Source organism: Python bivittatus, unplaced genomic scaffold (assembly GCF_059951505.1).
Source record: "Python bivittatus isolate LINGU-HERP-01145 unplaced genomic scaffold, Pbiv_v1 ctg000030_np1212, whole genome shotgun sequence".
NCBI classification, from domain to species: domain Eukaryota; kingdom Metazoa; phylum Chordata; class Lepidosauria; order Squamata; family Pythonidae; genus Python; species Python bivittatus.
This window is the reverse complement of record NW_028277031.1, coordinates 3,068,680-3,084,724: the sequence shown is the minus strand read 5'-3', so window position 1 is coordinate 3,084,724 and position 16,045 is coordinate 3,068,680. Positions and strand designations below refer to the sequence as shown.

General features: G+C 43.3%; 1 protein-coding gene across 1 annotated transcript in view; it reads right to left on the bottom strand.

The window, feature by feature from the left end:
• Positions 1–16,045, bottom strand: part of LOC148216955 (uncharacterized) — an 84,683-nt gene that overhangs the window by 7,010 nt on the left and 61,628 nt on the right. Inside the window, exons 16-25 of the mRNA XM_088151754.1 lie at positions 15,117–15,220; positions 14,640–14,758; positions 12,262–12,429; positions 10,958–11,166; positions 7,016–7,119; positions 5,471–5,589; positions 5,208–5,366; positions 3,555–3,763; positions 2,378–2,481; positions 460–578 (exon numbers count right to left, since the gene is read on the bottom strand). Of these exons, the coding sequence (XP_088007880.1) occupies positions 460–578; positions 2,378–2,481; positions 3,555–3,763; positions 5,208–5,366; positions 5,471–5,589; positions 7,016–7,119; positions 10,958–11,166; positions 12,262–12,429; positions 14,640–14,758; positions 15,117–15,220 (1,414 nt within the window). The remainder of the gene's footprint in view (positions 1–459; positions 579–2,377; positions 2,482–3,554; positions 3,764–5,207; positions 5,367–5,470; positions 5,590–7,015; positions 7,120–10,957; positions 11,167–12,261; positions 12,430–14,639; positions 14,759–15,116; positions 15,221–16,045) is intronic.

Here is a 16,045-nt window from a genome sequence, read left to right as displayed (position 1 = left end):
AATGCCTGCCACAAGATTCTTCACTGCTCTTGCAGATACAGGCAGATAGGAATGGCATCTAGGCTAGTGAATGGGCTTTGGAAGGAGGTACAGCAATCTCCATCTCTTCCCTGCCAGACCCTAGCAGACAAGTATAAATTTTTTGCTACCTAGAACTTGGAGAACAAGCTTATTTGCAAGCCTGTTTGACCTCATTGTCCCTAAACTGTGAAGATTACCCAAGGATAAGGATTCCTTGTCTGTAATCTTAAAATACATCAGCAGAATTGGGGAGGGATGGTTGAATAATAATAATAATAATAAATTGATAATAATAATGAATCATAAATTTAATAATAAATAAATAATTCTGAAGACTACTTTTGAGTGAAATCAGCTCAGAAGTGAACCTCCTCGACTTCTTTTACTGCCAAGAATGAGGAACCAAGTTTAGACTCCCTCAGACCACAAAGTTCTCACCCCACGGAAGTTGCTCTTCAGTTCAGTGAAGTCCAGGTATGAGCCATAAATGGTGAAGGGTCCAAAAAATCTTGCCAGCCACTGTCTGTCTGTGGAGATCCCTTGAGCACAGGCAGAGTCTGTTGCAAAGAGAAAGCAGAGACGAATCCAGATGCTTGCAGGGGCCTCTAATGGGGCAGCTGTTTACCACACCAGGTGGCCACCAACATCTAACTTGCCAGCTGTGTTGGATTCAGCTTCCATACTTCTTAGCAAAGCATGGAAGTTGAAATGCAATATATCTGCATGGTCCCAGGATAAAGAAGACAGAATTAAGGAATGCTAGAGCTGCAGGCAAAAATTTCAAAATTCTTGAGAGCAGAACCTGTCTGCTTAGTAGGTTGGAACATAGTTCCTGCAAAATCCCTGTAGGAGGAATTTGTCTACTTGGCATTAACCTATACCTGGGATGGGGCACCTGTTCTTCCCAATTTTGGCACCTTCCAGCTGTATGGATTTCAACTCTCAGCACTCTCCTTGGCAGCATCGCCATTGCTGAGAATTCTGAGAATTGAAACTCACCAAATATGGGCAGCAGTGCTATAATATTTTTGTTGTTACTAAACTAGAAGTCACAGTACTCTTCCCTCACCACTGGCTAAACTAGAATGGCTATTTGCAATCCTGGTCAAGCAATATCTGAATGTTGTTGCTCTATTTAACTCCCCTGTTTAGTTGAACAGACTCTAACTGCCCCGTTGCCCATCCCAGCATCGACACCTCTGGATCCAGAGAAAGCTGCAGTCAACCAGTTCCTCTTTCCAGATGCTGAACTTGCTGTATCATAGCAGATTCCTTGCATCCCTTTGCTGCTTTGATGGCACACTGAGAGGAGATTCAGACATTTCTCAGAATGAAAGACCTTTAAGGGTAAGAGTTCTGCTTAGAAATGTGCAAAACATTTGGTGCATAAACTTTCTAGCACAGAACAGTTGATTTCAGTGCAGACATCCATGGAGGTTATAAAAAGTCAATATAGCAGGCACAATTGCATGATTGAAGCCCCACCCCTTTGCCCAAAAAAAATGGGTGGGATTTCAATTGTACAGTCATGGTTGCCATCTTGACTTTCTTTACTCTCTGGGATACCCCTCTTTTGGTGCTCTGTACCTAAACTGGAACATATGTTTTTCTAAAGTTTAGCTCCATATAAGAAATGGAAGCGTTTCGTTCCAGATATGAACCAGAATAACAGAAGTGATTCATGGAGGGTGGGAGAAGAATAGCTAAAATCCAAGGCTTGGGACTTTGTTGCTGGTGGTGTATGCAGATTTTGGCAGCAACGGTGATGGCTGAGGGTGGGGGCGGGGGGGCAGGAATGAAGGGAAGGCCAAGGGGGAGAAAGCTGGCGCACAGTTCCTTCAGAGGAAGAGAGCAGAAGACAAGCCCAACCTTATTTTCCTAACTCTACAAATTCACTCCTGGGTCACCCAAGATTTTGTTTTGGCTGAACCACAGACCAAGGACTTGGTTGAAATTTCAAGAAAGGAGTTTCAAATTGCAGATTTCTGGTAGCAAGAGCTGTTAGGCAGTAGAAGAGTGGCCCTTTAATCCTCGGAACCTGTTGTGGGAGGTTTCAAAGGAGGGTGGATGGTTTAGCGGACTCTTGCACTGAGAAGGGGCTTGAATCGGAAGATCTACAGGATTCTTTAAAACTCACACAGTCCACAGTTTAGGAACCAGCAACATTTAAAAACAGCTGGCAGATACCATCACCCATCCAAAATCTGAAACCTTGCATTCCATTTGGTTTAATGATAAACTTTTGCTTTCCTTCAACCAGAGCATCTTTGATAGTGACCTTGGGGATCACTGATATTTAAAGAACAAAAAACTGTATGTCTGGAAGGTTGGGTGGATTGTATATTTGTTCGTTCACCTGAATTTTGTACTTGGAAATGGAGAACCCGCTTTATAAAAGAAAATATCTCTTCAGGGTTTTCAAACGTGTTGTTGCCGTGGTGGTCCTTTAAAGTGTTCACTCTGCAAAATGAAGGAAAAAATGGTTTCCTTTGCATTTGAATGTAAATATATCTAATTTTGCCATTCTGAACACAAACTGAAACATAACTATTGTTTGAAATGCTATACTTTTCAGAAATTTGCCATGCACTTGTTAATTAAAAATGCATAGATACATACGTCCATATATATCCAGTATTTGTATCATATACCAATCTTAACATTCCCTTGGACAGGTGACAATAAGATAAAACCTTCAGCAGAAAAAGAAAACAAATAAAATGAAAGGTGCCTAAAAACAACCCAGAGGCAAAAGCAGGTTCAAAGAGAGGCAAACATGAACAAGGGTTGGGAACATCTCAGTCTCTGAGACGGAGCATTCCAAAGAGTGGGAGCCACCACTTAGAAGACCTGTCTCCTGGTCAATGTCTCATGAACCTCACAAAGTCAGGGAGCCTCAACAGGTGCCCTCTAGAAGTCTTGACTGCACAGGTAGTCTGTCCTAGCAAGGTGTTATCTATGGCGTACAGAGCTTTAAAGGTAGTAGTCAGCAGTTTAAATTAGGCCCAGAAGGATACTGGTAACCAATGCAATGTCTTTGTTGTTATTCTATGCTAGTGGGATACTCATCCAGAAGTTTAGTCATTGCTTTCTGCACCTTCTGTAGCTTCTGGGTCATCTCCAAAGGCAGTTCCACATAAAGAACATTATAGCAGTCCAATTGTAATGCATTTGTGGCAGACATGTAAAAAAATGTATTATATTAGGTAAATTATTTGCAAGGATTGAGTATATTAGGCAATATTGCCGAGAAAAATATAGATTTTTGGAGGAAATGTGCACTAAATGACACGCAAACATTGGCACTAACTTTGAAAGACATTCTCATGTTTGATAAACTGAACTTGACCAGTTCACAAAAAGGAGGAGCTATGAGAAAACCAACTTGACCTATTTGCAGATTAAAAAATCCTACCTAATGTAGTAATAATAATAATAATAATAATAATAATAATAATAATAATGCCATATGATTGGTTCCAAATTGAGTGGAGGCTATTATATTGGGTGATAGGTACAGAATTGGTACGTACATGGCTGCAAGGGAATCACAGGTCAGGTCACTAGGTAGGAAGCCAAGATTCTGGGCATCCAGACTACTCAGGAAAAGGTGGAGCCGTTGCCCAAACCATACATCATAGTCTGCTGGGGTGAAGAGGGGGAAGAGGCCACTCAAGTGACAGAAGATCTCACCCAGGATGAACCGCCTGGTCTCCAAGTGGGGCAGCTGAGACAGATGATGCTTGGAGAACAAAGGAGAAGGAAGTACAGTCTAAGAATATTTCCTCCCAGCCAACTATTGTTGAGCAGAATTCCTTGGAAATGGAAGGGTATTACTTTGAGAAGACACGGGGGGGGGGGTCAAAGAAGTCAAGATGGTGAGCATGAGATATGACTAAGTTCTGCTTTTTCATGTATGCATGAGAGATGCCTGTTAAAAAGGGGTGAGGCTCCAGTCATCCAGGTATGGCTGCCATCTTGACTTTTGTGACACCCTTTCCCCACCTGTGGATGCCTTACTCATCTGGCAGGTGAGTGAAGGTGGTCCTTCTTATTAGCGGCCTTGTTCCAGGCCTCTTTCCATGAAGGGGTCGTAGCTCCCTTTAAAGATGGTATGTATGGGAAGCTTTACCTCTGCTCCAAGATGGTGTCCAGGCTGAGATGTTCAGATCAAATGGAAGATTCAAGACTCACAACATCTGCTCTTTGGTCCCCAGAATCACATCAGATCATAGCAATTTGATTTTCCCAATAGATTTGAAAAAGCAGCTTTTAGGCCCGCACAAAGCCCTTCTAAACAGCTAAAATTTTATTTTAATTTTTTATTATATTTTAATAAATATTTTATTTTATTAAATAAATATGTTATTTATTTTTTTACTTATTGTATAAACAAGTATTTTAATATTTATTGCTGTTTTATTGTGAACCACCCAGAGTCGCTTTTTGTGAGATGGGCGGTATCTAAATTCGATAAATAAATAAATAAATAAATGAATGAATAAATAAATAAATAAATAAATAAATAAATGCATCCAATTATTCAGTCTGAAGGCACCAGTTTGGGGATTCAGTTGGTGCCTTCAGACTGAATATCCAAGTCAAGGCTTCACACAACCCTAAATAATTGTCAAGGCCCTCCCAGCTGGGCACAATCAACGAAGTAAGAATTACAGACTTCAATACGATGTTTTAATGCAAGGATTAGGGTAAAGCACCAAACCTTGGAAACTATGATAGGAACCTCCAGCCCTCTTTTGCTAGTGAGCTTGTTAAGACTTTGAGTCTTTGAGCATTTTAAATCTTTTTGCAGCGGGGCTGTGCTGCCATTTATGAAATACGCGAACCACAAATGTATAAGGGTTTTCTTGTGTGTCCAGACTATTCTGGAGGGTGAGTGACTCTCATACAGACTAACATGGCCAGGCCAGATTGGAGGATTCGGTTCCTTCCATTGCAATCTGTCCCTTCCTCCATACAATCATGACACATTTGTCAAAGAGATTCACAGTCCTGTCCTTGTCCCCTTAACACTGAGAGTGCCATAACTGAGAAAACATGACATGACATGACATGACATGACATGACATGACATGACACGACATATAACATAACATAAAACTGAGAGTCACCAAGAGGCTGTGAAAAGGAGGAGGAAGGGGAAAGGGGGAAATTGTATGTCTGACCTGCTGGGCAGCAGCATTGAAAACATCCATAAACTCTGCAATGTCCTGTGAATCAAGAGCTCCAAAAACCTTCCGGGCTTTGTCTGTGTCACGCAGGATGTCCCTTGCTAGCATATAGTTGGCCAGTTGTGACGGCGAGAGACCTGTCACTGCATCCAGCTGTGGAGCAAGTTAAGGTGATTCTTATCCAAAGGAACTCCGGGATAAAATACCCTTCCCAGCCTCCCTCCTCCTCCTCCTCCTCCAGCCAGCGCTTTATTTACTGCATTGAAATCTGGATTCAGGCCATCCAGGTCTTGATAAGGGGCTAATTTGCTGAAACGTTTAAAATTGGCATTTAACCAGTCCAAGCTGCCCCGGGTATTTTCAACGCAAGGATCACCTGGAAAGACAAAAGGCAGCATCAGAAAGTGTTGTGATGCTTCTGTGGGGTCCTGTTAAAAGGCTAAAAGCGGGAGCAGGTTGGGGGCCCTACTGCTCGCAGGGCACATAATTAAGCACCACACGTTACTTTTTTAACATTTAAAATTTAAAATCATTTTTCCAAATTCCTCAAAGTTTCTATCTTTTTTTCCCCCTTCTCTTTTCCATAGAGGCTCCCTGTAGAAATCAGAATGCTAGACACAAACTAGGAATAGGTGAGAAATTTCTTTAGTTTGTGTGTCTCATATATATACATTTAAATGTAGTTATTTGAAATAACTGCAGTGCAGTTTGCCAAAAATAACTAAAAGCGTAACAGAGGAAAGTCTGCATCAAAATGCACATACTGTACAGCATTCATGACAACGATGTGTTTTATTAGGAAAAATGGTTAGCAAAACCTGTGTAAGAGGCAAAGTTGCAAAGAAAGGATGCATATATTGGGAGAAGTGATTTCAGGACAAATTTCAGGACAAATATTAAAAAATAAGAATTCTCAAGTTTGATGTATCAAACAGGCTCAGAAAAAAGAATTGTGAGAAATCAAAATTGATCTATCTTCCTATCCTAGAGCAAAATGCAGGTTTAAAACAAGTTATCGTTAACTTATTTACTGTTTAACATATCTTAATTACTGCTAAAAAATGTTTATTAAAAATAAGTAAGTTAATAAAATGTCCTAGTTCTGCATTAAATGGTGTACAAATTCATGAAAAAGTAAAAGAATAGCGTCATGAACAAGCTGCTGGACACTGGGAAGCTTTTTCACTTTTTTCCTAATAAATCACATTTTCTGCAATCAGGGGCGATAAAACACTTGAGTAGCTATAGGACAGTGTTGTCCAAACTTGGCCACTTTAAGATGAGTGGACTTCAACACCCAGAATTCCCCAGCCAGCCATGCTGGCTGGGGAATTCTGGGAGTTGAAGTCCACTCATCTTAAAGTGGCCAAGTTTGGACAACACTGCTATAGGACATCATCAACTTAGTGACCATCCCTTCAGAAGTGTGTAGATAATAATATATGTGTATCATGTGCAATCCAGGGGTCTCTGGGAGGGAGGGGTCAAAAAAGGCAACATAGTAGTGTGACCATGCAATCCCATTTTTTAATGGCTGCAAGTAAAAACAGAACAAAAGAACAGAAAGAGTGGGGATTTTACGCTGTTGCAGATGACTTTCTTCATGCCTCCCTGCAAGCATCCTGCAGTCACGTGATGGCCATTTGGGCGCTTCACAACCGGCTTCTGACAAGCAGAGTCAGTGGAGAAGCCAGCAGTAAAATCGCAAGTTGTGGTCATAGGATGCCTCGTTTAATGACCTGTGGTCACTGCTTTTTATTACAGCAGCTCTCAGTCAAAAGGAAGAAGCTTGTAACTCTTACCCCCTTGAGAAATCTTGGAAGTCAAATAGTCTCTGACAAACTTGTAAACATCTTGGCGGTTTTCTGGCAACATCTGTGGAAAACTCCCATCCAAGCCAGCCATTCTGAGCAGGGAGAAAAAGAGAGAAAATAAACCAAACCTTGGGGTAGCAAACTTGGATCTGTGGTCAAATGCTAAGGTGATAGGGAGACCCAGAAAGTTTTGACTCCTAGATTTGGATGATATACTCAACCAGGTCAGATAATAACCAAATGGACATTTGCATAATATAAAAACTTAGTTTTATCCTTGGGTAAGGTTTTATTGTTTGCTGTTTGTTTACAGATTACATTGTGATATAATCTATAATCTGTTTGTACCAACCCAACAAGGTAGAACAGAATCAGAAACCAATGCCATATAGGTCAGGGCCAAAAATTACTTTTATAGTAACAGAATCTTGCAGGTCTGAATGTGCTTCTCTTCTCCCACCCTTTATCTTCATGTGAACTAGGGAGGGGCTTCCCTGAGATGTTTTCTCATGTTATTTCCTTAACCCAGGCTCAAGCCCCTCTTATCAGACAACTGCCTTAGTGGTGGGTCTTTCTCCTGTTCTTCAAGGCCCTTCCCTCTGCCCTCTACAGTTTGTAATTGAAATGCTTATTAAGGCAACACATTTAACCTGAATTAACCTCATTTTTGGATTCACACACTGCATTGAACCATACATTAACTGGTCTGGGTTCACGTGAAAGTCAACCCTCCCCCCCCCTTGAATCAAGATGTACACTAACTCAGTTTAACAAGTTGTGTGATTGTAGCTACTAGGTCTTTAACTGACCTGGTTGACTGTGTGGTGCGAACACACTGGTATGGTAAATGCAAATGCAAAACAAAGGGGTTAATTCAGTAACCAAGTTACTCAGAGAGGGTTAAAAAAAAAACACAACTGCCTTCTGTTATATGATGCTCCACATTCTATCGTATCAGAAATGGCAATCTCCTTTCATACCACTCTTTCTCTTCCATGTGTGTGTTTTGTATACTGTACAAAAAAAATCTAGAAAGATGGTCTATTTCTGTCACAATCCGCTATAAATATGTTTACCTCTTCTCATCTTCTCAGAGCAACAATATGATTGGGTAGAGGTGGCTTGTTCCAGATCCCATCCTTTGATCAGTGTTACCCAATAGGACCCAGGAAGCACGCCTTCTCCGGCACAATGCCTGCCCTCTGAAACACCATCTGGGCCCTACTCTGGGCATACTCAAAACAGTCTGAAAACCTGGCTTTTCCCCAAAGTGTTGAGTTACAGTTGATTTGTCTTTTCATAGTTGTTTTTTTTTCCTGGCCTTTGGGGTTTTTAAAATTGTACCGTATAATTGTTTTATTGTGCACTGCCCAGAGTCTTTGTAGAGTTAGGAGGTCTTATAGGTATCTTGGAAAATAGGTTTTCAGCTGTCTTCTTCCAGGAAATGACTGGAGACCCACTTGTTTACCCAGGCATTTCTCAGAAAATTACCCCAGGCATAGATTACCTCTAAGTTTGTTTGCTATTTTGCTTCTGTTTTTATTCTTTCCAATCCAAAGGAAGCTTGGAAAGAAATTCTCTGTCCATCTGCCTGCTGGCAGGTTAAGCCACCTCTGTGCTTCCCAGGGCACACTTACAAACATACAGAGATGCAACACAAGGGAAGAGCACAAATACACACACAAACGCACAGAGACACAGTACAATGCTTCATTACCCAGAAGAAAATACAGATGTCTTCCAAGGTGACTGCTGGTAAATAGTTGGAAATAATTCTGGAAGCCAGGAAAGAATTCCTAACTTGTTTTAAAAGATTGTTATTTTTTAAAAATGTATTTATTGTTTTTAAATATTGTTTGATTTTATTGCAATTATGTTCTTTAAGATTTTTTAGGCTGTTCTCTCGCGAACTGTTCTGAGCTCCTCTAAGCCGAAGGGCAGTTTAGAAATAATAATAGTGAAAAATAAATGGAAAAAGTAATATATAGGATTTGTAAATTAGAGCTGAAAGACTTTGGAAGAAAATGTCAACTATAATACTAAGAGTAATCAGAGCTCCTGGAGCCATATCATTATCTGGACCCTTTTGTTTGTGTTGATAGAAATAATGTGAATTTGGATTAATTAGTGGTAAGAGATTAACTTTTTAAAAAAATTGTACTCATATCTGTATTGGAGATAGTCGGAAGTCACTTTCCGTTTCATCTTTCTACTCAATCTCACTAATTTAGTTTTTGTCTTTTTCTTTTAGTTCTATCTTCGCTCCTTTCTATACTTTCTGATTTGTATTTTAACTGTACTTTTTATATATCTTAATAAAAGTTTTAATTTAAAAAATGATCTGGACCCTTTTTAGTTGGGGTTCACGCTGGGTCAGACTGAGACGCCATTGGTTGCGTTTGACCTCTGGAGGGCTTGTGATTGATGGAGCATCCATCCTTATCCTCCTATATCTCAGAAGCTTTCAGTACCATCAACCATGGTGTCCTTCTGGACCATGGGAGTGGGGACAATGTTTTACAGTGGTTCTCCTCCTTTCTCGGTGGTGGGTTCCAGTTAGTGTTGGTAGGAGGGAGAGGTCCAGCCCGAGGCTCTTCTCATGCAGGGTGCCTCAGTGCTTCAGTAGGACTCTCACCCCTCCTATTTAACATCCACATGAAGCACTGAGTGAGGTCACCCAGATGCATGGAGTACAATATCATCAGTATGCTGGTGATTCTCAGTTGTTCTTCTCTGCTCCATGATGCTGTTCAGGTGCTTACCCAGCACTGGGAGGCTGGGAGGGTCTGGATGGGGAGGAACAGACTTCGGCTCAGTCCTGACAAGACTGAGTGGCTGTGGCTGTTTGGTCCCCCTAGGTCTAAATAGTGGCCACCTTTAACCCTTGACTGGGTAGCACTCCCCAATTTGGTGCACAATTTGGGATCCCTCCTGAACTTATGGCTCCTGCTTGAGGAGCAGAGGGCAGGTGTGGCTAGGGGGACTTTTGCACAGCTCCATCTGGTGCATCAACTGCACCCATTCCTCGACCAGGAGGCTCTATGCATAATCATTCATGCCTTAATTACTTCCCGATTGGACTATCGCACTGTGTCTTACATGGGGTTGCCCCTGAAGACCGCCCAGAAGCTTCAATTAGCCAGAATGCAGTGGTGCATGCAGGGTGCCCCATGGCTTGCCCACATTACACTGCTGCTGTGCAAGCTGTGCTGGCTCCCAGTTTCCTCCTGGGTGAAATTCAAGATGCTGGTTATCACTTTTCAAGCCTTACATGGCATGGGGCCAGGTTATTTGAGGAACTGCCTCCCCCAGAGGACATCTGCCTGTCCAACCAGATTAGATGGGGTGGTGTCATTCCAGGTCCCCTCTGTTAAACGATGTCCTCTGCTGGGGCCTTCCTTGCAGCAGTCTCTGCCCTATGGAGCAGCTCCTCCCTGAAATCTGGAGGGCCCTGCCCTCCTGGCCTTCAGGATGGGAGCTGAGCCTAGCCCAGGTATATTTGTGATAGGAATGCTGTGGAGTCTTGGTTGGGTGAAATGGTTTTAATTTTTTTGTTATTTTTGTATGCTATTGTGAGCCACCCAGGGTTATGTTGCCCATGAAGGGCGGCCAAATACATGCAAATAAATAAATATTAACGGGAGCCACCAAATATTTGCATGGGTTCAAGTTATTTATTATTTCAATATATATGGCTGCCCATCTCAAATTCATGACTCTGGGGGGCTAGCAGTGTTTTAAAAAAGTATAAAAACAGAAAAACAACAAAATAAATTCACCAGGCTTTGCAAAAAAATCACATTGCATGAACAACAACAGTAATAAAGATACAAACAAGCACCATCAGTACTTCTACTGCTGTTCTCCTCTCTTGTTTCCCTCAGTCTCATTTGAAGCCCTGATAAATCCATCGAAGAGCGAATTACTCACATAGTTTTGAAAGAGCCACAAGGGACCGTTTTGGGGATCATCGCGAGGGTGGAGGCATCGATACTGGGCAGCCACAGCGTCAGCTTATTCTGGAACCAGTCTTTGTACTGGGAGACGGAGGCGCTGGGGAGCAGATCCCGCATTTTGGAAAAAAAGGCTTCGAGCATCATGAACCTCACTTCTGTGTTTTCCAGGAACGTGATCCCCCTCTGACGAGTAGAAACGCAAAGAGACAATTAGCGTTTATCAGTTTAAAAAACAAACCAACCAAGGGGGGAAGGAGGGCATTGTGGCCACCATCTTGACTTCTTTGACCCTCTTGCAGACCCTCTGATGAACAATCCAATCCAAAATGGCAGAGAAATACAGAACATGGGACAACAGATCACCCAACCAACAGGCTGTAAAAACAGCATAAACCTAAGCGGTAGGGGAAAAGGAAATAGGTTTGGGAAGAACCCAATGGCCCTGTTGCTTTTTCTCGCCAAGCAAGGGCCCTCCGGGCTTTCGGCTCTGCTCTTGCGGTCCAGATCTTCCCCATTTGGGGTGAGGCTGCTGAAGAGGGAAGGGCCAGCCAAGCTCATGCCTGCAAAGACCCTCCTAGCCTACTACTGGGTGATGCTTGTCCATTCTGTCATGAGAGCGAGTGACCCAACCGAGGTGTGAGACTGTGTTTTGTCTTATATATTTCTCTTTGGTTTTGATTGGCTTGATCTTTATAGATGTATAATACCCAGACTCGTGAGTTATGAGTGGGGCTGCCTTACAAATCGTTTCAAGACATGATTTAAAAAGTTGAAAGGAATTCCAGAAGGCTTCACGTGTCCCTAAAATCAGGGCTGGGCAAATCTTTTGCTGGGTTAGAACCTTGACCGTACTTGGAATTAATCCTGGATGGATGATCTTTGCCTGACAACGGTGGGTGGAAGTGAAGCAAGTAGTAGACCAATCGAGGCAAAAAGGGGGTGAAGCCCTCCATTCACTCTCTTTCTGATTCATCCTTTTTTGTACCTTGTTATTTCCTCTCTCTTCCAAGATGCTCTTTTCTCTCTTACACCTGCAACAGGTTTTTGGGGACAGTTCTTCCCGCATCTGGACTGATCCTTGCAAAGGACCTTTGGAAACAGGCTGAGGGCCACATGAAATGAGCCCGCTGTGGTCTGAAGTTCACAGGTTGCTTGCCCGGTAGCTAGAGGTCAATGCAGTTACTGCTTAGATAGTCGCAGAGGGGACCAAAACAGTCCTGAATCCCTGGAAGCAAAACGGTTCCATGGTGCAAACAGAGCTGAGGAAAGACAACTCACCTGTGATGCAATGATGGCAAACTCTGTCACAAAAGCATCGGTCTCCTCCAGAGGCCTGTCCTCTAAAGGCATCAGAAGTGCATGAACCATATCAGGATTATCCAGGATGTTAGGGCCAAAAAAGACGTGAGCAAGCTGGGTGGAGGTGAGATTATCCTTGATCTCAAACTGCAAATATACATAAAGACATGATAAACAGGCAGAAATAGCTTTCTAGTGGAGAAATTGCTTTTCCTTTACTACCAACGGTGCCTCTGTCTTTGCGACTGTGGTGTTGCAGATTATTCATTTTCTGAAGATTATGTTGTGCACGTGTAAGGCTTGCATTTAAATGTAAATGTAATTTTATTTTAATTAAATTAAATGAATTAATTAAATGTAAATGTAAGGCTTACATTTAAATGTAAGGCTTGGATTTTAAAAAATCTAATTTCCTCCATTCTGGCTCGGGAAAAGGGGAGCCAAGTGAAAAGCTCACTTCTGGAGTCAAAAGTTAGTTTTGTAAAGAGAGTCTCGCCCTGTTAATTTTATTCTTTCTGTTAGAGAGAACATTCTAACAGAAAGGAAATGCTAACATTTCTCAAGCTTAATTAAATAGGTGCTTGTGTCCTAAGATGTGACTGGTGTGCCTCTATAGACGTGGCCATCTGCCGTATCAGATCAGTCTTGTTATTTCTCTTGGTCTCCTGCTAATCCAGTCAAGAGTAGGCTTCAAGACCTAGTGCTCTGGAATAACAATTTTTTTTTTCCCCACTTTTCCTACGACACTGTCATCAGACTAGGATACCTCTCAGTTTTGGTGGGCTAAAGCCAACCAAGATGGGTCCAGCCTTTCTTTCTTTGGTTGCCACTCCTGAGAGCACCAAATGAGCATTGATGTTCCTTCTCTGTTTAGCCAAGCAGAAGAAAATGAGCCAAAGTCCTAGGACTCGATCTGTTTTCTCCCACCCCAACTCTGGAGAAGCTAGAGAAAGGAATCCCAGGCCACTGTTGCAGAAGTCAAGGTGGTCTGAAAGACTGATGATACCGATAGGTTACGGTTTCTCTTTTTTCCCAGCTCAAAGCCTCAGCTGCCTCTTGCTGCAAAAGGCCAGGCCTCTGTGTCCTTTCTTGGAGGACTAAACTGGGTAGGATAGAAGTGAGAAGAAGCTTCTCAAATGTTACAGTCCAAAGGCAGATTGCAGGTTGCCATGGGCGTCTGCAGATAGAACAAGGGAGGCAAGTGACATCACAAGCGTTATGAGGTCATCATGCAAATTACATCAAAAGAGCGAGCTAGAGTTTAGGTGAAGCTCACTCTGTCGCCAAGCCTGCCTTGCAGGTGGAATAATTTTTGGCGTGGGAAATGCGGTCCTTTGCCCCCCTTTCATTAAAATATTTAAATCTCACTGCTGCTACCGTTATATATATATTTTCCTGTAAGTTATCTGAAGTGATAAATTTATTTTTTCAAAAAAGAATGGAGTTTTCAGGAGGCAGTCCAAAGCTTTTGAAAAGAGGGATGTCCACAAGGAGGGTAAAAGTCTGGCAGGTGCTGTATTATGATCTAAGACCCACTCCTTTTCCACATTCCTCTTCCATACAAAAGGACCAGACCTTCAATCATAACAGTGGGTCCACCAACTTGCAGATTTTGATCCTCCCCACAGATACCCCTGGTGCCCTGTGCCTGACCCGTTTTTTTTTCTTTTTTTCACCCCTCACAAACAAGCTCTCTCTTCCTGAGTTGCTTTTCCCCCAGCGCAGCACTTCTCTAATAAGCACGAACTGCAAGTGAACAAGCTCAGCTCTGTGGCCTTAGTTGAGTAGAATCCTCCTGCGGGCTGGCGCGGCTGCCTGAAACTGACCAGACCATAATTGCCGAAGGCTTTTTTGCCTCCTAAGCGGCTCACGGCTCACAGCTGCAAGTGCACCAGCCACATAGCCAGCGCTAGTGCATTCCTCTCACTGGCAATCCCTTCCTCTGTAGGGAACATCAGTTTCCTTCTTTTTTATCCCAGCCCCAGGGTGAGCCTTCCAAAGGGCAGGGGGGTGGGGAAAAAGGGCTATAAGATTTGCCCTTTTGCCCGGCTTCCTCGTGAGACTGTCCTTGCCGTTTGAGCTCACCCGGCTGTTGGGGGGTGGATCCCTCTGGTGCTGTAGGTATGTTCAGGGACAATTTTTGTAATAAACTTTCTTCAAAGTTCGTTACCATCCCTTGGTGTTCTTGTCCTTTGGTATCTATCCTGCAAATCCTAAATTAAGCATTGACGCACAAATTAGGGGCAACATATGGTTCCAAGGACATATCAAAAAATGTGTGTGAGGGTGGCAGGATGAAGGCTGGGCTAAGGAGCTGAACACTTCAGATCACTGCCATCCAGCTCCTGGCATATTACCGCATTGAAGCTGGCCAGCAACTTGGTGAAATCTTCATAAGGAGCTTGTTTTGCAAATGGCCCAACGTGGTCCTGCAGCCAGGACTCTGCGCTCCGGGTGTGAGAAGAACATGCTGATCCTGTCATGTCAAAGGACAGAAAAATACATTCTGAGTAGTCATCCACGTGGAACATAAATTTTTAGGTGGCTGTCTATTAGAAGGAGGAGGGTGAGGAGGAACAATAAAGTTTCCTTCAAGCTGAATAAACTCTTCATGACTTCCTGGACACATCCAAGCAGCTTTCTTGGCAATGCTATGAAAGCAATTTGCCACTCGCTTCTTTTAGGAGTAAGGGAGGTTGAACAAGGGGCATTGCTGCCGGCTTGCATAGGTGCAATGGGCATCAGACTGGCCAGCTGTCTCCCACATCTCTTCCTTGTAATGATGCCGGATCATTTCCACCGCAGACCTGCAAAAACCATGTGATGGCAGTTACCTGTGATCTTGTGCTGGGCGTCAAGGAACGCAAGCAAAGTAGCGTAGATGCCTTTTCGGTTGGCCAGTGGTATAGAAGGATAAACCTGGCTGAGGGAGGATACCCTGGACGACAGCAGGAACAAACACAGTGTCAAAAATATCCACTTGATACTGAGGGTGGTTTGCAATGGATCAAGAAATGTAACACAGAGGCTTAAAAAACAAAGCAATGACATGACAAACAAGAGCTACAGTAGCAGTCTAGCTAGGTGGCAGGTGTAAGCCACAATAACTTTCTTTTCCTTCCTTCCTTCCTTCCTTCCTTCCTTCCTTCCTTCCTTCCTTCCTTCCTTCCTTCCTTCCTTCCTTCCTTCCTTCCTTCCTTCCTCCCTCCCTCCCTCCCTCCCTCCTTCCCTCCCTCCAATTTATATAGCCACTCTGGGTGGTGTACAACAAAGCTAAAAGCAGTCAGTTAAAAATATAAAAATAAAAATAAAACAGAGAATAAAAGGATGTTAAAAATAAGGGAGCCACCTCACAAACTCCCCCGTCCCCTGGGGTCCCCAGGCCTGCTGGCATAACCAGGTCTTAAGGGACCTCCGGAAGCTCAACAGTGAGGAGGCCAACCTCACCTCATGAGGGAGAAGGTTCCACAGGGCAGGTGCCACGGCAGAAAAGGGCCGCCGCCTGGGGCCCATCGAATGCAGCTCCCTGGGCAACAAAGCCCGTAACGTGCCCTCTCTGCTGGATCTGGTCGGACGGGCAGATGAGACTGGGGAGAGGCGATCCCTCAGATAGCCCAGCCCCGTGCCATGAAGGGCTTTAAAGGTCAACACCAGCCCCTTGAACTGGGCCTGGAAACAAACTGGCAGCTGATGCAGCTCGCAAGGCAGAGGCGTCACGCGTGTTCTACTAGGAACACACATAACTGCTCACGCCACAGGCTTT